Below are 22985 nucleotides of genomic sequence, written 5' to 3'. Positions count from 1 at the left end.
AAAGGACATATGAGGCATTTTGCATTCTGGGTGTGCAGTTTTGGGAATTGTGTGTAGAGTTTTGAAGAAATGAGACATAGTTTTGAAAATGGTTTGTAAGATGTTATAAAAAACTGTAATATGCAGTGGGTCTGGGTTTCCCTGACAGCGGCTTATTGTGGAAAAAGGTAAATTCCTCATGTGAGCCAATTATAGCACAGGTAATTTCACCTACCAGGCTATTAGAGGCTAGTCTTGGGAATACTGCATGGAATAACAACAGCTACATTACATTGCAATGACAATCTTATGACACCATTACTAATATATAAAGAAAATCAAGTCACCTTTCTTCCAATGTCAGTGTTTTGTAAAGCTTTCCTCTGCGGTTGACTAAGAGCGTATATCCAGAATTGATTTTCCCCAACAGCATTCATATACACACACACAAGCAGTGGAACATGGTTTGCGTATGATTAAGCATTGACTGCATCAACTGTGTGTGCAAACGAATCCACTCTTTCTCACATTACTGTGTTAGACTATTGAGGTCTTTGGACAGAACATGTAATGCAGGTATTAAAATAGGCCGAGAAATCATCCAAGGGTGAATCAAACATATTCATAGAAAAATAATGAATGTGCAGTGTTGTCTGAAAATACACACACACACACACAGGCAGAGAAGCCCTAAAGGCATTCAGATGTATTCAAAATATCTTACATGGCTTGACTATATATAGCTTCAAAGAACCAAATCTAGGCAAGGCACACACACACACACACACACACACACACACACACACACACACAATGCTCTGGCATAACATGCCAACACATTAGCACAATCTGGAATTCTCAAACAATCTAAAAACAAAAGCTCTCTCCCTTACACACAACACATGCTCTCATAGCGTGTAGCGAGGGATAAAAGAGACTAATGAAGGAAAGTTGTTTAATGAGAAATTGTCAGATTGCAGAAGCCTTTTTCTTTGCTCGTCATTTACTCTTTCATCCCTGAGCGCCGTTAAAATAATCCTCTGCTTCAGGCTTTTGCTCTGTCATATTTTAATTTCTTCTTACTAGTTCCCTTGCATAGGGCCCACAGTGGGCCCGATATGCTCGAAAACTGGGTCATAAAAACACACGGCATACTCACCAACTCTGACTGCAAACAGTGTGTAATGGAAATCCATGTTTTAATTCATTGCAAGGTGGAAGAAAATATGGTGTTTTCATCTTACTACAAAACAATGTACTGTAGTTCACTTGTTTTTGTTTGAGAATGCTCCTGTTATTGTATTATTATTTGCTTTTCTACACTTATATCAGAGGAAAATAAAATAGTTAAAAACAAAAAAAAAATTATATTTTAAAATTGATATGAATTCACTATATATAAACTGTGATTTATTATATTATTATGTGACATGGTGTTCCGCATATTATTTCTTATATTTCACATTTGAAATATATGAAAACCATATGTGGAAATGTCCAAAAACCAGATCAAATTATGTTTCATATCTTGGTCTTCACAGAAGTTGAGTTTGATGTCAAATGGACAATGATTTGTGTATTATGTGTGTATAAAGTATTATGTTTGATAATCTAGACACAGGCTACTTAACATCTGTGTAACGTTGGTAGATGCCTCATAATGCATTGAAAGCTCACAAATTAAAGTGGGGAATTCAAGAGCATTTTCATAGTTGTTTAGTGACATTCAGCAGTGTGTAACTTGTGATCCGCTTTCTGCAACAGTTTTCATCAGCAGCTTCTGTTTCTTGTCCACTACTACAGTATTTACACATTTTCCACAATTCTATTTCTGGATGTAGCCTACATGGCTCATAATAACTCAGCTACTACCTACAGTATCTCTACCTTCCTTACCTCCAAAACCTCTCCCACTGAAACTCTGTGAGGGAAAGGTAACATGAGTGCAAGGTGTAAATATTTAATATTTCTCATAAAGGAAACAACCAGTGTTTTTGTTTTTGCTTACTGTTTCAGGACAAATAAAGTGATTGTTCATTGTGTAATGTCAAATTACTATTTCAAACACTGTGTTACTGTACTGGCTGCCGTCCTTACCCGGGCTATGTAAATGCAAAGAAGCTAATTTTGTCCCTTCTAAAAGTCTGATGGAACACACAGTGATGGATGTGTATCAGTGTAGCACCATCTACTGGGACTCATCACAGATGATGATTGATCTGTGGGTTGTGTAATGATCAAGGAGTGTACAGCAGGGTGTAAACACTGCTCCCGGGTCATGTTTCTATTCCACAGCTTCTTTACCCAGTGAAATTCTGCTTGTAGATTCATTCTTCAACACACACATATACACATACTCTCAAAATGTTAACTTAACAAACTTATGTACTCAGAGGAGAAACAGTAAACTAAACATAAAGAAGGTAAACATACAAAATGCATACTTTGTGATCATACCCATTAATTAAATTTTATTTTTTTTCAATGTAGTATCTGAAGGTCTGAGCAATGTTTTCTCTTTTCTGATGGAGCAAACAACAGCATTTTTTTTTTAAATGAGCTGTTAAAGCTGTAAAAACTCATTACATGTTAACAGAGCTCTTGTAAACATGGCCAGTCACTTGTGTAAGAAGAATGAATCTTTTCCTTAACAGTGTAGCACTATTTCACATAATTTAAGAAAATTCATATATAGTTCACTTATAGTTTCTCGGTATATAAACTATTTTTCACTAATGCAACAACTGCTGCATTTGCATTAATGTTTCCATAAATATGGCTACTATGAACAAAACTGATCTGACAGGAAAGTTATGCTTACATAAAAAGTGCAATTTATTCTCACTATACAATGTACGTAAACACAGAACTGAAGGTAAGTTTAGGGTTGTCAATATATGAATAAAATCATTAAATACAATTTGCATCCTATTTGATACATGAGTTTCTCTGATCTACATCATCCATTACCTGACAAGCCTATTGTATACAATCTGTCATGTGTAAACTGCCTTCTGGTGGAGTACAATGCAGGAAGCAGAGGTCCCTTATTTTCCAAATCAAGATGGCTGCCTCCTTGTTGTGACTTACATGACTTTACCTAGCTAGTTGTTTTGCAAATTTTTAGAAAGTTATGGTGAGATAAAAAAAAAAAAACTCTTACTTGATCAGCATATCAGCACTAAAAATGCAGTACTTTCTTTTGTCATAAAATCATATTGAAAATGTGTGAATCAAATATAATAAATTAAGAAAGTGATGTTTTGTTTTTATGGTTTTTAATGTCACAGACTCTTTTAATTAAATAATTAAACAAATTAATAAGTGAAGTTGTAATTACATACAGTATACATCCTGATTTTCACTCATTTAAAATGGAATTTTAAACAAGCAGGATTCTTTCAGAGCTCTCAAAGTCAAGTGATTATTAAAGTTACCTTATCATGAAAAACGCCTTTTTCATTTCATTTTCATTAAAAAATTAATCATTAAAAAGTAATGAAAGTAAATAAAATCAGCAAATGCTGAGTCCAGTTAGATTTTCCAGTTAGAAAGAAATTATTAATTCATGCTTTTAAAGACATTTTCTAACACGAAAAAGAAAATTTTTTTTAATATTGGCTGTCACAGAGGTCCATATCTGAATATTAATGTTAATAAAAGCCTATCTGAAAATATTATATACTATTTATTCTAACCCAACCCCTAGCCAAATAACCTAACGCTACCAGGCATCATAGCTCCAACCACTGGACTGGAACCTATGAACACTGTCTAGAAAACAACTAAATTAATTACCAGTATTTTCAATCATGATCTGGTGAGACAAACAAAAGTACAAATTTTCACATTAAACTTAAACTTATCTAATATGTATCCAATACCTACATTAAGCATGGTGGAAATGAATATGCACACATAATAATAATAATAACAACTAGAACTGCAAGCAGTTGTAAGAGGGGCCCAGGCCGAATAAACGACCAGAGTTTGAAATTAAAGGGATTTTAATTTTGTAGCACTTAACGTCTAGGCCATTGTATCAGTTTTAGGCCAAAACGTATAATAATATATAAATGAATAATAAAAATCAATAACAGGACAACAATAAGGTTCACAGCTCCGCTGGTACTGGGAACCGCGATGCCTTGCATTCGTGGGTTCCCAGCCCACACGGACTTGGACCCCCTAATAATAAATGACTGATTAGTAAAGTCTTAAAGATAGAAAACCTTTCTGTTGTTATAACATTAACAGCATCACTAATTAACAAAATCAAATTGTTGGTGCTATCCAGAAAATCAGACTTTGACATAAAACATGGTTGTTGGTCACCCTAACAAAAACTGTTTTGGAGTCACAGCTGAGAAAAACAGAAGTTGGGAGTTCTGAACCCAACAACGTGATTGATGTAGCAAATTAAAGACAAGGTATGAAAACATTTATATTTGCAGTCTGGCACACTGTTAACAAAGCACTAAACTGGAATATTGAACAGGATGGTCCTGATCCATGGCCTCTCCAACTAATAGATGTCAACATCAACACACTTTCTGCTTCCTCTTCAAAGAACTGGAGGAGAGAGCCACAGTACCAGCTGTACACAGGACAAGGAGGATGGATGCTTTTCAAACTGGCACAAAGAGACACTACGCATTTACAGATGCTAGATATCCACACACTCTTTGTGTTTCTCTTATTTTGCCCTGTAAGTAGGAGCATGCAGTTATTCTGTTCCACTCCACTTCCCATGTCCAGCAGCAGCAGCAGCAGCAACAAAAAATAACATGTACACAAGATGTAAATTCATGTAGACAAAATTACGCGCGCACACACACACACACACACACACACTCACCTGCTGTAAATACATGAAGGTGAGAGCAGCGCAGGACAGCTGAGGACAGGCGTCCACGTTGGGTAACGTCACACATGTTCCTCCAGGATGCTGCATGTTCCCTCCTCTTGCTGACAACACAAAACCCTCAACCCCGACAATACACAGCCCTGTTCTCAGCGAGAAGGGAGAGAGAACTGGAGGATGAGCAGAGAGAGAAAAATAAAGAAAAGAAAGAAAGAATGATTGGTAGAGAGTGAGAAGAGAGATGGAGCTTCAAAAGAAGCGGCAGCCGGTCCCGTACGATGGAAACCCAAGTGTTTTCTGCTGTCAAGAAGGCGGGATGAGCGCGGACATAGAGAAAGAGAGAGAGTGCTCTGCTGCAGTGTGTGTGAGTCAGAGTGTGTGTGAGAGAGAGTCAGTGTGAGTCTGACTCAGTGTGTGTGTGTGTGTGTGTGTGTGTGTGTGTGTGTGTGTGTGTCTGTGTGTGTGTGCACACGTGTGTGGAACCAAGCCAGTAGTCAGTGTGACTGCGATCGCTGGAGCGTGAGGAAGGGAGAAAATTGTCTGTGTGTTTCTAATGTTCATGTGTGTGTGTGTGTGTGTGTGTGTGTGAGAGAGAGAGAGTGAGAGAGAGAGAGAGAGAGAGAGAGAGACAGACAGACAGACAGCTGTGAGTCCAGCTGTGTGTGTGTGCATGTTTCTTGCAAAAAATGCTAATCTCTCTCTCATTCTTTTGATGAATTGAAGTTCTCTGACATGTGTTACTGGAGGAATTCGAGGATGCTGACTGCAGCCACAATACTACCCCCACACACCTCATACCCACCTCCAGCCCTAAAATACCAGAGAAAACTTTTTGACTCATGCAAAATACCAAAATGGGAAAAAAAACAGCTCAGCTTGTCTGTACATGATATATAAATAAAACTATTATTACTATTCATCATGACTACTACTCACTGTAGTCATCGATGAATATTAGAGGGTTGATCATGTTGTACCAATCAGATCTTGTGTCTACATAAAAATATTCAAATATGTAAGCCCACATTAATGTTGCAGTACTCAAATTCAAATTCAAATTAGTTTTATTGGCATGAATGTATAGCAACAATATTGCCAAAGCAGTATTGCTCACTATTGTTTTTCAGAAATGATCATGGTATTCCAATGACATTATATTTATTCACAACAGCTTTATTTCATAACTTACTGTGAAAATGAAATTAATGCACACAGTAATGTAAACAATGTGCCTGACAATGATAGCTGCTTGAGCAAACAGGATGAATTTCTTCTTATTTCCGCACCCTGAAGCCCGTATTAAAAGAATGATATGATCTACTTAAAGGGACACTTTAGTGAGTAGTAGTAAAGATGTCTGTGAAGATTCTCAGTCATCTAGGCCATAGTTTTCCGAAGAAGGTTAAAGTCAAGGGCAACTGGACTTGGTTGAAGATACGAGAAGACGTTTCGTCCCTCATCCAAAGGACTTCTTCTCGTCGATACTGCTGGTTCGTTAGTGTTCCTGGCTGTTGTAACGACAGTCGTTACGGTCGTTAGGACTACCCGTGGCCAAGACTGAACGACCATCGTTGGCATCTTCACCTGAGGCCAATAGGTTACGTTTGTTGAGTTTCCTGGGAAGTGATGAAAGGACAGCATTGTAAGTGGGGGATAAGTGGTGGCGTAGACCCCCTCCCCTGTTCAATGACGGCTTCTCAACCCTGGTGTAGATGTCTTCCTTGACACCTCTTTCAAACCATCCATCTTCTCTGTCTAAAATGTGCACCTGGTGGTCCTAAAACTAGTGTCCTCTGTCCTTCAGATGTAAGTAGTCGGGTAGTCCTAACAACTGTCCCTTCACACACCCCTCCTCAAAGAAATTGTGGATGAGCCCACGAGAGTGGACATTAAGCTTCGTGTGGACAGAAAACATACACACCCTATACAAATATGCTTCTAAAGAAGAAATCTGCCGGGCAGTTTGTGATGCTGCACACATTACGCACGTTCCCCCAGCAGTGCCCGGCTGCGAGCTCGTGGCAGGGCAGCAGAAGTGCTTCTCTTCATGACCACCAGGCCATTAGCAGGTCTGACGGCTTTGCAGGAGTTGATCACTTCCTGCTCGAGATAGATGGATGGACAGCCTGATTCGCCGGGGTCACAGGCTGCAATTCGCCTTCCCCCCTTCACCGGGCTCCAGGCAGAGCTTCAAGAGCTCCTGGAGAAGTAGGCTATCTCCAGGGTTCCCCTGAGGCAGGAGAATCAGGGGTTCTACTCCTGTTACTTCCTGTCCAGGAAGAAGACGTTGGGCGTGAGGTTCATCCTAGATCTGTCACTGTTCAACAAAGCGATTATGGGGAGAGCTTTTTGCATGTTGACAGTTAAACAGGTGCTGGAGTGTGTGTGTCAGGAAGACTGCCTCACCTCCATTGGCCATGAAGGACGCGTACTTTCACGTTGTCCTCATCCCGAACACAGGAAGTTCCTGTGGCATCAGCATCCTGTTTTATCTTTCCCTTTGGGCCTCTTGCACATGAGGAGATTACAGCGGTGGTTAATCGACCTGTGTGTTGACCTGGTGAGACAGAGGTGGCGCCCGATTATTGTTACTCTGTCTGTGGGTTCAGATCTAACCTGGACCCCCTCTCTCTGTCAGTCGGGGTGGAATGGAAGGTGGTCTGACACTTTGCCCCTCTGCTGCGGAACCAGCACGTGCTGGTCCGCAATGACAAAAAGGCTGCAGCGGTCTACATAAACCGCCAGTGCAGGGAGCGCTCGGCACAGCTGCTGGGCTTGGCCAGGCAGCTGCTCCTGTGGGCGGATGTAGGTGGATCTGTTTGCCAACCGAGAGAACGTACAGTGTGCCCTGTGGTTTTCACTGAGCTCGCGGGACGACCCCATGCTGGGTTTGGATGCCTTCGTGCACCCCTTGTGGCCTCCCCAGCTGCTGTATGCTTGTGAGTCTGGCCACTGAGAGGCGGCGCCGGGAGTGTCTAAGTCTGTCCCATGAAGTGGTGTGCACCATCCAGGGATTGAGAGCTGCCTCTACTCAGTCCTCTTACTCCTCCAAATGGTTGGCGTTCCAACGCTGCCGGGGATGCTTTCGTTCCTTCAGCTGCTCATGGATCAAGGTCTGGCGTTCAGTACAGTTAAGACCTACACTGCCACCATCTCGTCCTGTCACTAGGAGTTCGGTAACAGGATGGTGTTCACTCACCCATTGGTGAAGCGTTCCCTGAAGGGGGTGTGAAGGCACAGGCCGGTCCTGCTGCTCCACAGTGGGATTTGGCGCTGGTTTTACGCGCCGTGACCCAAGCTCCTTTTGAGCCTTTGGAGACGGCGGACCTGAAGTTCCTTGAGCTCCTAGCTTCCTAGAGCTCATGGCTCTAACATTGGCCAAGAGGGTCAGCGATCTAGCTGCCCTCTCTGTGGTTCCATCTTGTCTCAGAATCCAGGGTGACGGCAGCTCGGCTGCCCTGCACCCTAATCCTGCATTCATGCCTAAGAGCTTTACCAGCTTCTTTCAGTTGTGGGTCATTACTCTCGCTGGCTTTTTTCCTCCTCCCATGCAACCCATTCTCACTCCCTGAGTCGTCACATATGGACGCATGGTCAAGAGCCATCGTAGTCAGTTTCATAGTCCAACGTATTGGGGGAAGCCCTGTAGTGGTTTTTGACGGTAAAGGTACACTGCTCAAAAAAAATAAAGGGAACACCTAAACAACACAATGTAACTCCAAGTCATTCACACTCCTGTGAAATCAAACTGTCCACTTAGGAAGCAACACTGATTGACAAGCAATTTCACATGCTGTGCAAATGGAATAGACAACAGGTGGAAATTATAGGCAATTAGCAAGACACCCCCAATAAAGGAGTGGTTCTGCAGGTGGGGACCACAGACCACTTCTCAGTTCCTATGCTTCCTGGCTGATGTTCTGGTCACTTTTGAAAGCTGGCAGTGCTTTCACTCTAGTGGTAGCATGAGATGGAGTCTACAACCCACACAAGTGGCTCAGGTAGTGCAGCTCATCCAGGATGGCACATCAATGCGAGCTCTGAAGGTTTGCTGTGTCTGTCAGCGTAGTGTCCAGAGCATGGAGGCGCTACCAGGAGACAGGCCAGTACATCAGGAGACGTGGAGGAGGCCGTAGGAGGGCAACAACCCAGCAGCAGGACAACCCAGCAGCGGCAGGAGGACTGCCAGAGCCCTGCAAAATGACCTCGAGCAGGCCACAAATGTGCATGTGTCTGCTCAAACGGTCAGAAACAGACTCCATGATGGTGGTAAGAGGGCCCGACGTCCACAGGTGGGGGTTGTGCTTACAGCCCAACACCATGTAGGACGTTTGGCATTTGCCAGAGAACACCAAGATTGGCAAATTTGCCACTGGCGCCCTGTGCCCTTCACAGATGAAAGCAGGTTCACACTGAGCACATGTGACAGACGTGACAGAGTCTGGAGACGCGTGGAGAACGTTCTGCTGCCTGCAACATCCTCCAGCATGACAGGTTTGGCGGTGGGTCAGTAATGGTGTGGGGTGGCATTTCTTTGGGGGCGCCGCACAGCCCTCCATGTGCTCGCCAGAAGTAGCCTGACTGCCATTAGGTACCGAGATGAGATCCTCAGACCCCTTGTGAGACCATATGCTGGTGCGGTTGGACCTGGGTTCTTCCTAATGCAAGACAATTCTAGACCTCATGTGGCTGGAGTGTGTCAGCAGTTCCTGCAAGAGGAAGGCATTGATGCTATGGACTGGCCCGCCCGTTCCCCAGACCTGAATCCAATTGAGCACATCTGGGATATCATGTCTCACTCCATCCACCAACGCCACGTTGCACCATAGACATAGACTGTCCCCATAGATGGGAGTTGGCGGATGCTTTAGTCCAGGTCTGGGAGGAGATCCCTCAGGAGACCATCCGCCACCTCATCAGGAGCATGCCCAGGCGTTGTAGGGAGATCATGCAGGCACGTGGAGGCCACACACACTACTGAGCCTCATTTTGACTTGTTTTAAGGACATTACATCAAAGTTGGATCGGCCTGTTGTATGGTTTTCCACTTTGATTTTGAGTATGACTCCAAATCCAGACCTCCATGGGTTGATAAATTTGATTTCCATTGATAATTTTTGTGTGATTTTGTTGTCAGCACATTCAACTATGTAAAGAAAAGGAGTATTTAATTAGATTATGTCATTCATTCAGATCTAGGATGTGTTATTTTAGTGTTCCCTTTATTTTTTTGAGCAGTGTATGCTATTTGACAGACAAGACTGAGTAAGGAGGTGGTTGGGGTGGATAGAGGGCCAGAACCTCCTTCTTTGAACCAAGAGACCGGGGTTCGTGTCCTCTGTGAAACAAAAAGTCAACATTAAAGATTTTTATTTATGTTATGCAAGTTACGTAAATTGACATAAGTGACGTGTTAACTGACATTCGTAGTTATTTTAACCCAAACCATGTTGTTTACCTAACCTTAAACAAGTAGTTTTGTTGCCTAAACCCAACCAAGTAGTTTTTGTGCCTAAACTTAACCAAACAACTTTTTCACAAATTTAATAATGCGCTGTGTCAAAATGGTGACATGTTAAGCTAAGCGTTGCTTGACTTGACTGCGGAGCCCTAAATGTCAATAAACGACGCAAAGGGGGTACCCAGGTCGTTAAAAGGCAACTGCAAAGGGCCTTGACCAAATATCAATATGTGACGAGTCGGGAGTGAGAATGTGTTGCCCCATGGGTCTGAGGACGAAGCTACATCTCAACTCCTCTGCCCGCGCTGTCCTGCTACGTGGGGCACATGGCCGCCTGGCGCCATTCGCAGCACCTGTTTGTGCACTACAGGGAAATAGTCCAAGGGGCTTCCCCTGTTAACAGCATACATTACTCTGCTCTTATATCAGGTTGCCATCTTAGCAGACGTATGCCCCCCACACACAGCTCATGTCTGTCAGTGTTTCTGTATAAACTCCGGCTATGGAGATGTTTAAATATTATTGTGAAAATGTTGGTTCATTGTATGCTGTTGGTTGAGCTGCTATATTTAGCCGTGTTTGCTAGATGGAACAACAACAGATGCTTTCTAATATGATTTTAGTGCATCTAAATATAAGTCCTGAACTGTGAATTTCTATTTTGTACAACAAAGTAATATATGGGGCCCTGTATATGAATTTGAATTTATTTGCTTGTCTAATATAGTTGTATTATTTTTTTCCTAATAGCTTTCTAAGTTGTATTTCTGCTGATTGTTTTGTTTTTATATTTCATGCTGACTTGAAGGTTTGAACTAACCCGTTTAAAAGACAATTTTGTTCATTTTCTGTTTAATTTGGAGGGGAGATCTATTCGTGTTGAGTTCCAGGTGTGTATGTTTGTGTGTGTGTCGGAGCGCAGGCTGCGCACTGGAATTAGTGAGTTGATGACTCTTGTTTTACATAACACTGGTTTTGAGCTGTAAAACTGTTTGCAGAAGCCAATGTGAGTCAGCAGTTCTTTGCACTGAACGCCAAAATGTTGCCGTGGAGGAGAGATGGCGGTTCTTAAATCCAACAACTGCTCCAGTGTGGAAGAACAAGTGTGGCTAGACTAGGCTTGGTCACTAAAAAACAGCCAAAATCAGTGTAAGTTTGTTTATCATTCTGTAATTATTTTTGTAAACTTTATATTGTCTGCTTTGTAGCATAAGTGTTACAAACTTCATTCAGTTTCATAAAATTTCATAAAATGAAAACCTACCTTGTGAGCATGCAGTACTGATTCTGTTCTGTTTGTGTTGTGTTGAAAGCAAGGCAGAGTGGCAGCAGATGAATTGGCTTTCTGGAAAGGCATCACTATTGATCTGATATCTGATAACAAAGATTGCAGCTTTGAGGGGATGTCACGGTATATTGTGCGACCCCCACGTTTTCACAGACAGGAGCTCACCGACCTCTGTTGCACGCTGCAGACAAGGCTGAAGGCTAATCCAAAGTACAAAACACTGCATCACAGGCATCGTGGTTGCGGTGGCAGCCCGGCTGTTGGTGAGTGCCCTGTTTTTCCTTTCCTCCTTCGCATCCTGGTTTCTCCTGTGTCTCTTCTCTCTCCCTCTTGTGTGCTCTCTCCCTCTCCACTCCGGAGCCCGGCTGGTTATCCACACATGCGCCTCATTAACCTCCATCCCCGACCGCCGCACCTGCCAGCTATCAGCCTCATCTCAACCAGTATAGCTCTCCACTCCATCCTCGCTTGATCATTGCTGCTCCAGACTTGGTGCCACAGCTTCGCTCTAGGAATTAATGAACCGTTTACTCGCCGAATCTTTTCGTTTCCTGCCATCCCGTACTAACCCTGTCTGTCTGTTTCCTCCCGCCAAGTCTACTCACCTCTGACTCCCCGTTCGGCCAGCCGGGCTCGCCTACCTGCCTCCTCCCCTCGCTCCCCGCCGGACTGCCAGCCACCGCATCCTTCCCTCCACGGCCTCCAGCTCCCCTCAACCCTCTCGCCTGAACGCCTCCTGCTGCTCCAGCTCCTCGGTCCCCACGCGTCTGCCGGTGTCCATCCTCCCCCCTATCTCCAGCCCCTCTTCATCCCCTTTCTCTTCAATAAACTTCTTTAGAAAGCTAAAGCGTTGCGTTTGGTTCCGTTCTGTCCTCAATCATCACAGCGTCTGGAGAATAGATGATGTTCTGACAGCCACTACCAAACGACTTAGATGGACTGACATTTCGTCCTGCAGCCCAGCATTTAATATGTTTTGTAAATGTTTGTCAATAGTTTTTCGCATTAGTCTTTTAAAAAACAAAAAACAAACTCTTCATCCACATGCCTCATAAATATATTCTTCATGTTCCTCATCAATTCTTGATTAGTGAAGGCAAATAACATGAATACAACATCTACTATATCACCTGAATATAGTCTTCAGAAGGTGCAGTATTTAATTAATACAGGGTTATTAATTATACATTTTTATTATTATTAATATTATTAGGGAGGAGTTTACCCAAGCTTTTATTTTTAAAGGTCCAGGGTGACCAATAGCGACTGATCACGTGTAATTGATTATTGGGTGATGTCATTGGTTTCATCCAATGGCTGAGAAGCTAGGTCGGGATGGTAAGTATTGTCGTTAACACCTGAGTTCTTAGGGGAAAAAACTGCTGTGCAGTCTGGTGGTGCAGTAGCAGAAACGTCTTCCCAGAAGGCAGCAGGGTGAACAGGCTGTGGCTGGAGTGGATACTGTCCTTTAACATCCTTTGTATTTATGGCGGTACTCAATACCAGGACACCCAAGGAGGTAGTCGGTCCATTTTTTGGGGGGTAGAGTTTTTCCTTATCTGAATTGTATGCTGTGATATTGGGCTATATAAGTAATAGTGACTTGACCTGACAGCACATAGCTATCGAACAGGGAAATTTGAAATTCAATTCAATTCAATTTTATTGATATAGCGCCAAATCACAACAACAGTTATCTCTATCTTTTCATATCGTAGCTTCCGCTCTAGCTTCCCTCAACACATTTTCCTCACTTGAGGTCAATGATGTCACACAATCTCTGTGCTCTACACTAAGCTCGTGCCTGGATAGCCTGTTTCCTCTATCCACCAAGCCTGCTCGCCCAAACCACCTACCAATTGCTCCTATCAGCATCAGTGTTGCCAAAACTGCATTCTATAATAACAGAATTAGCAGTGCCACTGACTCAAGGAAATTATTTTCCACTTTTAAATCGCTACTAAATCCTCCTCCACCTCCACCACCCACAAACTTGTCTGCTGATACCTTTGCTGCCTTCTTCACAGGCAAAGTGGCGGCTATAACTAGCCAATTCTCTGAAACATTCAAACTCAACCATTGTAGCAGTCCTAATACATCTTTTCCTCTGCCCTCCCAGGTCAGTGGTTCTTCACGCTCCTCGTTTAGTATCAGAACTCTTGACTTGTAGCCGTCCAACTACATGCCCACTGGACCTGATTCCTACGAATCTCCTCCAAGCCATATCTCCTACTGTGGTCCCGACAATCACTCATGTGATAAATACTTCAGGAACCTTCCCGACCACTTTCAAAAGGGCCCGGGTTACACCCTTGCTCAAAAAGCCCTCACTTGACCCATCTCAAGTTGAGAACTATCAACCAGCGTCTCTTCTACCATTTTCATCCAAAACTATTGAACGGGCAGCATTCAAACAGGTCTCAGAATTCCTCTCACGGAATGACCTCCTAGATCCATACCAGTCTGGTTTTAAGAGTGCCCACTCTACTGAAACGGCTCTTCTGTCTGTAACAGAAGCCCTAAGGTCAGCTAAAACTGCAGCCCAATCCTCTGTTCTTATCCTGCTTGACCTATCAGCTGCCTTTGACACAGTCAACCACAGGATCCTGCTATCCGCTCTATCAGCAATGGGCATCTTGAGTCAAGCACTCCTGTGGTTCGAATCCTACCTCTTGGGGCGTTCCTACAATGTTTTGTGGCAAGGAGCCCTTATCCTCCTCCCACTGCCTCTCCACAGGGGTCCCCAAAGCTCAGTGCTAGGGCCCCTTCTCTTCTCAATTTACACCACCTCACTGGGGCCGATCATTCGCTTGCACGGCTTTTCTTACCACTGCTATGGAGACGATACACAACTCTACCTATCCTTCCCGCCAGGCGATCCCACCGTCTCGGTGCGGATCACGGACTGTCTCTCGGACATATCTGCATGGATGAAGGCTTGCCATCTTCAACTAAACCTCTCTAAGACTGAACTCTTTGTCATTCCAGCCAAGCAATCTATCCACCATAACATCACACTACAAATTGACTCCTCATACATCACTACAACCAGGGTGGTGAGAAACTTGGGTGTCAGGATTGATGACCAGCTGTCCTTTTCAGACCATGTTGCTGCTGTCTCTCAGTCATGCCGCTTTGCTTTATACAACATAAGGAAAATCAGGCCCTACCTCACTCAGTATGCCACCCAGCTTCTGGTACAGGCCATGGTTATCTCTCGCCTCGACGATTGCAATGCCCTCCTAGCAGGTCTTCCAGCTTGTGCAGTGAAACCCTTACAAATGGTTCAGAACGCAGCAGCACGTCTGGGTTTTGATCAGCCCAAAAAGACTCATGTCACTCCATTACTCAGTGACCTCCACTGGCTCCCCGTGGCCTCCAGAATCAAATTCAAGTCACTAATGCTTGCATCCAGAGTGACTACTGGGTCTGCACCTATCTACCTAAACTCCATAATACAAACTTACGTTCCTTCTCGCCCACTACGCTCCTCCAATGAACGCTGCCTGGCTCTGCCATCACTTCACACAAATCAATCCCAGTCCCAGCTATTCTCATCTGTGACACCACGATGGTGGAACGAGCTACCACACGCCATCAGAGCAGGGGCGTCCCTCTCTAACTTCAAGAAGCTCTTGAAAATTCATCTCTTCCGAGAACACTTCCTCTTATAACACCTCTAACTCCTAACCTCTAACATGGACGTCCTGTGCTCTTCTTCTTCTATCCCCTACAATGATCTTGTATTGATTGCACTTTTTTGTTTTGATTGCACTTTTGTTAACTCTTACTTCCTTCCCATTGATGTGATATGTACTATGAGCTCTTACTAGTACTTGCTTGTATGTTGTTCCTCAAATGTAAGTCGCTTTGGATAAAAGCGTCTGCCAAATGAGTAAATGTAAATGTTCATAAAAGAGCCCAACAATTCCCACCAAGAGCGAGCACTAGGCGACAGAGGCAAGGAAAAACTTCCTTTTAAGAGGCAGAAACCTCGAGCAGAACCATGGCTCAGGGTGGGCGGCCATCTGCCTCGACCGGTTGGGGTGAAGGAGAGAGAGAGAGGGCAAGAGAGGAACAGAGAAAGAGAGAGGGGAGGGAGGCAGCCTACACAATATACACAGAGGTACAGACAGTAAAGGTGATGTTGCTATAGACTGAATGAATAATGGTACAGATATTTACAGTAGTGTTAATGATAATAATCGTAATGTTAATGTTAATGATTATAATAACAATAATAACAATAGGACTAGTAACAATAGTTGTAGCAGAGGGTGTTGAGCAGGAACACGGGGGCAGCAGGTGACTCGCAACCACAGATCCAAACTCCACAGCTCCAGAGCCAGAAACACCTGCAGGAAGTGATAGGAGGAGAGGGACGAGAAAGCACAAGACTACCAGAAAGGGGAGAAGTCGAGTTAGTAACATGCATTAACGGGATGAGGTTGCATACAGAGGGAGAGAAAGTAGAGGAGAGAGGAGCTCAGTGCATCATGGGAAATCCCCTGGCAGTCTAGGCCTATAGCAGCATAACTAAGGGATGGTTCAGGACTCACCTGAGCCAGCCCTAACTATAAGCTTTATCAAAGAGGAAAGTCTTAAGCCTACTCTTAAATGTGTAGATGGTGTCTGCCTCCTGAACCCAAACTAGAACCTGGTTCCACAGGAGAGGAGCTTGATAGCTGAACGCTCTGCCTCCCATTCTACTTTTGGAGACTCTAGGAACCACAAGTAACCCTACATTCTGGGAGCGCAGTGCTCTGGTGGGGTAGTAAGGTACTATGAGCTCTTTAAGATAAGATGGTGCCTGACCATTAAGAGCTTTGTATGTGAGAAGAATGATTTTAAATTCTATTCTGGATTTTACTGGAAGCCAATGCAGAGAAGCTAAAACAGGAGAAATGTGATCTCTTTTCCTGGTTCCTGTCAGAACACGTGCTGCAGCATTCTGACTTTTTCGAGCAGCCTGAAAATAAGGAACTGCAGTAATCCAGCCTAGAAGTAACAAATGCATGGACTAGTTTTTCTGCATCATTTTTAGACAGGATGTTCCTTATTTTCACTATATATTACGTAGGTGAAAAAAGGCGGTCCTCGAAATTTGCTTAATGTGAGACTTAAACGACATGTCCTGATCAAAGATAACTCCAAGATTCCTCACAGTGGTGCTGGAGGCTAGGGCGATGCCATCAAGGGAAACTATATCTTTAGATAATGCGTCACGGAGGTGCTTGGAGTTTAACATTAGAAAATTATAGGTCATCCAGGTTTTAACATCCTGATGGCACATTTGAAGTTTAGCTAACTGATTAGTTTCACCTGGCTTGATCGATAGATATAACTGAGTATCATCTGCATGACAATGAAAGTTTATGGAATATTTCCTGATAATATTGCCTAAAGAAAGCATATATAAAGTGAACAGGATTGGTCCAAGGACAGATCCTTGAGGAACTCCATGACTAACTCTGGCGTGCATGGAGGACTCATAGTTAACGTGTACAAACTGAAATCGATCTGATAAATAGGACTTAAACCAGCTTAGAGCGTTTCCTTTAATGCCAATGAAATGTTCCAGTCTCTGTAATAGGATCTGATGGTCAATGGTATCAAATGCAGCACTAAGATCTAATAAAACCAGTACAGAGACAAGTCCTTTGTCTGATGCAATTAGGAGGTCGTTAGTAATTTTCATCAGTGCGGTCTCTGTGCTATGATGAGCTATAAATCCTGACTGACAATCCTCAAACTATTGCTCTGTAAAAAGTCACACAGCTGTTTAGCAACTGATTTCTCCAGGATTTTAGAGAGAAATGGAAGGTTAGATATAGGTCTGTAGTTGGCAAAACAATCTGGATCAAGTTTGGGCTTTTTCAGAAGAGGTTTAATTACAGCTATTTTAAAGTACTGTGGTACATAGTCTGTTGATAAAGATAGATTGATCATATCTAGTAGAGAAGTGCTGACTAAGGGTAAAACTTCTTTAAGCAACCTAGTCGGGATGGGGTCTAAGAGGCAGGTTGATGGTTTAGATGAAGAAATTATTGAAGTTAGTTGGTAAAGATTGAGGGAAGCAAAGCAGTCTAAACATATATCTGGTTCTACAGCTGTTTCTAAGGTTCCTGAGTTAAGAGATAAGTCGGTGCCAGTTGAGGGCAGGTCATAGTTTATTTTGTTTCTAATTGTTAGAATTTTACCATTAAAGAAGCTCAAAATTAGGAGCACACAAAGAAATTTAAGAGCACAGTTAAACAGGTATAATTTACACAGTGTTTATTAACAGATTATATTTATACTACCTGTGTGTGCTCCTTCTCCTTATTTACAGTATAACTGCGACGTGAAACCATTTGAGGACTACATAAGTGAAGACCCTGGAATCTGGACACGCAACATGGGCTCAAAATATCATCAAAGCTTTTAAAAATATTGAATAAGGGTTTTTTTTTTGGTTTTTTAAAAATGTGACACATTGAAAACAGCTTGGGCGGCAGTGGTTAGCACTGTAGCCTCACAGCAAGAAGGTCATGGGTTCCAACCCCAGAATCAGGCAGAGCCGTCTCACATTCCTGGTCGCCATCTCTGCCTATCCCATAATTCAAGATTCTTCGGACCCGTACTCCGGTCACTCATTCCGTATCGGGCACTAGAACACACTGACGAATTCTAATTCGTCTCTCTTCCCATGCCTACCATCGCTACATCCGCAACAACCATACAGACGTTCTTCGAACCAATTTCTGTTGAATCCATCATTATTTTGGGGGTTCATAAGACCAAGCTGCTTATCAAGACGAGCCCCCACCCTGAATCTCGATCCCTTGTGTTCCTAGCCGCTCCGGCCAACAAACCCTAAACAGCCTCCTCGACCCCTCCTTTCATCCCTTCCCCTCTCAATCCCTCCTTTCATAACTATTCATCATAATAAACCACTATAAAATCTAACATTGGCGTGGTCCTTGTTAGTGAAGCGGCAGGGTGAGAGGATTATGGTAGTAATCTTTACTCACACACTGGGCTCATACATCTTTTTTTCTGGTTTGCACGTATCTATTTTTATGGCCTATGCAACTAAATTGGTTGCACTATAGAGCTCTGTTGGTGTTTTTTTAGGTGGCTTATCAAATTGGTAACGTTAGTATTGAATGCAGCTCTTTTAATGCAAGTAAACACAACCGGCTAATATTCACCCGAGACCTGGCTTACTACAGCGGTATTAACCCGAGGGGTGGACTGTTCATCGGGAAGTTTGGTCCATATCAATTTCTAATGTCTACTTTGCAGTCTCCGCAGATGTGAATTAAATCTTTAGATGCATTCCTCAAGAAGTGACTTTAGCTAACAGAAGAATAGTCAAACTACGATATCTGTATGATCTGGGATGAATGAATTGTCCATACATGAATTTATTCTCTTGTCTACCATGGGACCATACTGACATCTAGTGACCATGGATAATGTATTAAAGCTGTAACTGCGATTCATTAAGCATTTACCTTCTTATAGCCTGTGTGTTCGAATTAATTGTGAAGTGTTTAGCCTTCTACTCACCTGTTAGTGGTGTTAGAAATTATTCTCTGGAAAGTTAGTATTCAGAAATGTTACAGTTTTTTCAGTTGGTAACATGCATTGGTCAAAACTGAAGTCACACTGTCAAAACTCTTCACACATCCATAACAGAGGTGTGTGTGGACCAAACTGTGAATATTTTTCACAAAATGCATTGTGAACCGGAGTCCTATTCCATTATTCCAAGCTGCGGTCACAAAATACACTTTATCCAAAATCCATGAACTCTTTTCTCATTCATACTCCTCCAGGCCAGTTTCATTTGTTTGTTTTTTTAAATGATTCTGTTGAACCACAATTCAAAAGCAATGTCTGATTTTCATCAGTTTATTTTCAGTCATTTTTTTATTTATTATTGCTTTGTCAATTTCAAGTTATTTCAGGGACCAGTGTGGGTTTTTCTTATTTTAATGGAAGGGGACCAACAATTTTCTATTTGCAGTACATATTTTTTTTTTGTAACTTAAATTTTTATTGAGTTTTCACATGTATACAGACAAAACAATACGGCAAATAAGGTACAAATTAAAACAACAATAGTAATAACACTAACAGTCTGTCTGAAGATGATCCACTGTTCAGTCCACTTTTCCATTTGGCATTTGTTCAGTTGGTGTCACGTCACATATAAATGTTCCATTTTTCCCAGTTCTTTTCAAAGACATTCTCTTTGACTCTCAAGAGGTATGTCAATTTTTCCATCTCAAAGATTTCCTGGATAATTTCCAACCACTGTTCCTGTTTTGGGATAATTACATTGAGCCAGTTTCTTGTGACCACTTTCTTAATGGATGCGAGTAATACTTTAGTCAAGTGAATTAATATTTTGCCAGTATGTCCTCATTTTTGAACAGTTCCAGAAGATGTGTGCATGGTCTGCTTCTTGTTTTTTTACTATTCCAAATGAATCTAGAAACCATCTTGTCCCAGGCTATAAATTTGTTTTGGATGATATTAATTGGAAGAGCTAGAAACAAATAACAGTTTATGTAGAATATTCATTTTCATGTATCACACTGAAGTCTAACGGAAGGGTAGACCCCCTTTCATCATCTTTTTAAATGTTTTTATAGTTTCACTATAATAGTTTTCAAACATGTCAGTAAGTATTTTAGTCAGAGTTACACCGAGATACTTCATTGTTTTAGAATTCCATTTCAAATTATATGCATCTCTTATCTCGGGACGGAGAATAATTGTGTTCCCCTTCGAGGGAACTCGAACTCGAACTGCGTCGGTTACGACAATATGGGAACGCCTTTAGGCGAAGCAGGTCTGAACGTGAATGAAATCACTCCAATCCTATTGGCTTGTTGCTAGAACGGTAAGGTGTGACGGAATAACCGGAGGAGTATAAAGCACACCTGTACACACTCATCATTAGCTTTTTTCTATTCAGCAGGCGCTCTGTATGTTGTTTGAAGAAAGCTCCAGTCCTACAAGCAGTATGTCTTGTAGGGGGCTGCCTGCGCCCGTTGCGAAGCCCTTTCCGTGCGGGTACTGAGGTACAGCATGGCTCTCTTTTCCGAGGATGGCCGGATGTGTTTTCCCCGTGGTATGGGCCCTGCAGCCGCTGAGGCGGCCCGGCGGCCCGGCGGCTTCACTCATGGGGTTCACAGCGTGATCTGTCGGGACGGCTGAGGCTTTTTCCCGACCTTCATCCGCTGGCTCCGACGCTTCCTTTCCTCGTTCGGGAGCCCGTTCTCGGCTTCTCCCGCTCGCGGTTTCGATCCGGAGACGCTTCAGCAATCCGACTCCGAGGAGGCGGACGTGCTCAGCGCAGTGGACGATGACTTCCGGGTGTCGGGGCGGCGTCATCTGGCGGCGCCCGACTATGACAGGCAGGTGCGAGCTTGCACACCATGGCGGTGCTTCAAGCCTACCAAGTCGACCTGCTACAGGAGATGGTTCAGAGGGGGGGTCCCTCTGAGGAAGATCTGGCGGAGTGTAGCAGACCTCGGCTACGTAAAATTTTAATACAGTTATGAAAATTAATATTTCCAGGAATATTAATTTATACCTCGAAATTAGGAGCACCACCTAAAGATTTGCTTGTCCGCCCAAGGCTTTAGGTCCTTGAGTATAGCCTGAGAATTATACCGAGTTCGGTTAATTCATTAGTTGTTATTCTGAAATCGTAAGGTCAATCAGTCAGTCTCAGATCTGAGCGTAAGTTCTATGTATAGGGACTCTAGATTCTGAATAACACACACACATACATCGCTGTGCTCAAAGTGAATTTATTAACTAACAAAAGAGAGTACAATAGTGGGTAAATGTGGTGATATTACAGTTAATATGACAACAAGGAGGTACTAAACAGGGTAGCCTATGTAAGGTTCGATGGAGTTTCAGTTTATTGTAGAGGGAGAGAATTCTACGAGTATGAGGGAACAAATGACCGAAATTGGATTGCAGATTTAATTTGTCTAATCTAAGGGTTATTAACTGTGGATGGAGCCCATAGAACACCAACGAGTCACAGAGTGTTGTTTGTTTTGGCCTACCGTTGCCGCAGGTCCCGTGGCGAGGCTCGACTGCCGGTTGGCTCGGGAAGTCGGTTCTGGCCCGACCCCAGTGGCGTTTTCGAGTTGGGTTGAAACCGGTGGATTGGGTCCGGAGTCCTCTTGTGGGAAGCGCTTGCAGCAACGGGCTGTCAGCCAAGGCTTTTGCACTGATCTCAGTTCCTTTGGTGTCGCTATAGGGCCACTCAGAGTTCTGTCGTCAGAGCCGTAGTTTCATTTATTCAAGGCCATAAATGAAGGCTTCTGAGTTTCTGGTCCAAAGTTGCTCACAACGGTCGGATGAGGTTGCAACAACAAAATCAAATAAACTCACACATTCACCGTAGGTTCGCGAGGCCTCGGGAATATAGGCTATTTAATGTTGCTGAGGTTTAACAGGCAGCTCCAAACAGAATAAAGAAAATCAAATCTCCCGCTGAGAAATTTGGAATTCAGGGTCGTAGCTTTCTCAGCTCGTCTGAAGGAGATTTAAGTACGAAACAAAAATCGAAATTTCAAAAGTAAAGGAAGTTAAGAGAACGTATACGTTTAGTTTCAAGAAAGTTTAAACGAAGAGTTTTGAAGAGGTAAGAAGCTGGAACAAAAGACCGCAGGGCCTTTTTATTGATCCCGCTAGGTAGTGACGTCAGTGTTGGGGATGGTCTCCCAAACGTCGCTAAGGCATCGAGATGTCGTTCTGGCTCATCTGCGGAGTTTAGGGCTGAGGCTCAACGCAAAGAAGAGCGTGCTGGCGCCCACCCAACGGACTACGTTCCTAGGGGTTGTATGGGATTCGACAACGATGCGGGCACAATTGTCTCCGGCACGTGTCGACACCATATTGGCTGCCGTGAAAGGGGTGAAGTTAGGCCACGCCATCACTATGAAACACTTTCAACGAGTGTTGGGTCTCCTGGCGGCTGCGTCCAGCGTAATACCATCTGGACTGCTGCACATGAGACCCCTGCAGTGGTGGCTAAGGAACAAGGGTTTTTCCCCGAGGGGAAATCCTCTCCGTCTGATTTGGGTTACGCGCAAGTGTCTTCGTTCCCTATCAGTTTGGAAGGAAACTTGGTTCCTGTCCCAGGGGCCCGTGCTGGGAGGGTCTTGTCGCCGGTTGGTTATTTCGACAGACGCCTCCCTCACGGGCTGGGGCGCGGTCATGGACGGCCGCTTTGCAAGGGGATCCTGGCAGGTGCATCAATCCGAGTGGCATATCAACTGTCTCGAGATGTTGGCGGTGTTCCAGGCTCTAAGGAGTTTCCTGCCCGATCTCCAAGGCCACCACGTCCTGGTTCGTTCCGAAGAGAACAACAC

At 43.5% G+C, this 22985-nt stretch overlaps 1 protein-coding gene across 2 annotated transcripts in view; it reads right to left on the bottom strand.

Moving 5' to 3' along the window:
• Positions 1 to 5276, bottom strand: part of rbfox1 (RNA binding fox-1 homolog 1) — a 276075-nt gene extending 270799 nt beyond the window's left edge. The window contains exon 1 of one of the 2 annotated variants that reach the window (XR_005447445.1): positions 4838 to 5276. Coding sequence is in view for 1 of the 2 variants with exons in the window: in XM_038739155.1 (XP_038595083.1) it covers positions 4838 to 4933 (96 nt within the window). In the remaining variant the exon portion in view is untranslated. The remainder of the gene's footprint in view (positions 1 to 4837) is intronic. The other variant, XM_038739155.1, reaches the window with a different exon arrangement.
• Between the last annotated feature and the right edge of the window lie 17709 nt (positions 5277 to 22985).

This window comes from Micropterus salmoides, unplaced genomic scaffold (assembly GCF_014851395.1).
Source record: "Micropterus salmoides isolate LMB-PRFRI ecotype aquatic unplaced genomic scaffold, ASM1485139v1 Ms_hic_scaffold_10, whole genome shotgun sequence".
NCBI classification, from domain to species: domain Eukaryota; kingdom Metazoa; phylum Chordata; class Actinopteri; order Centrarchiformes; family Centrarchidae; genus Micropterus; species Micropterus salmoides.
This window is presented reverse-complemented; position numbering and strand designations above follow the sequence as displayed.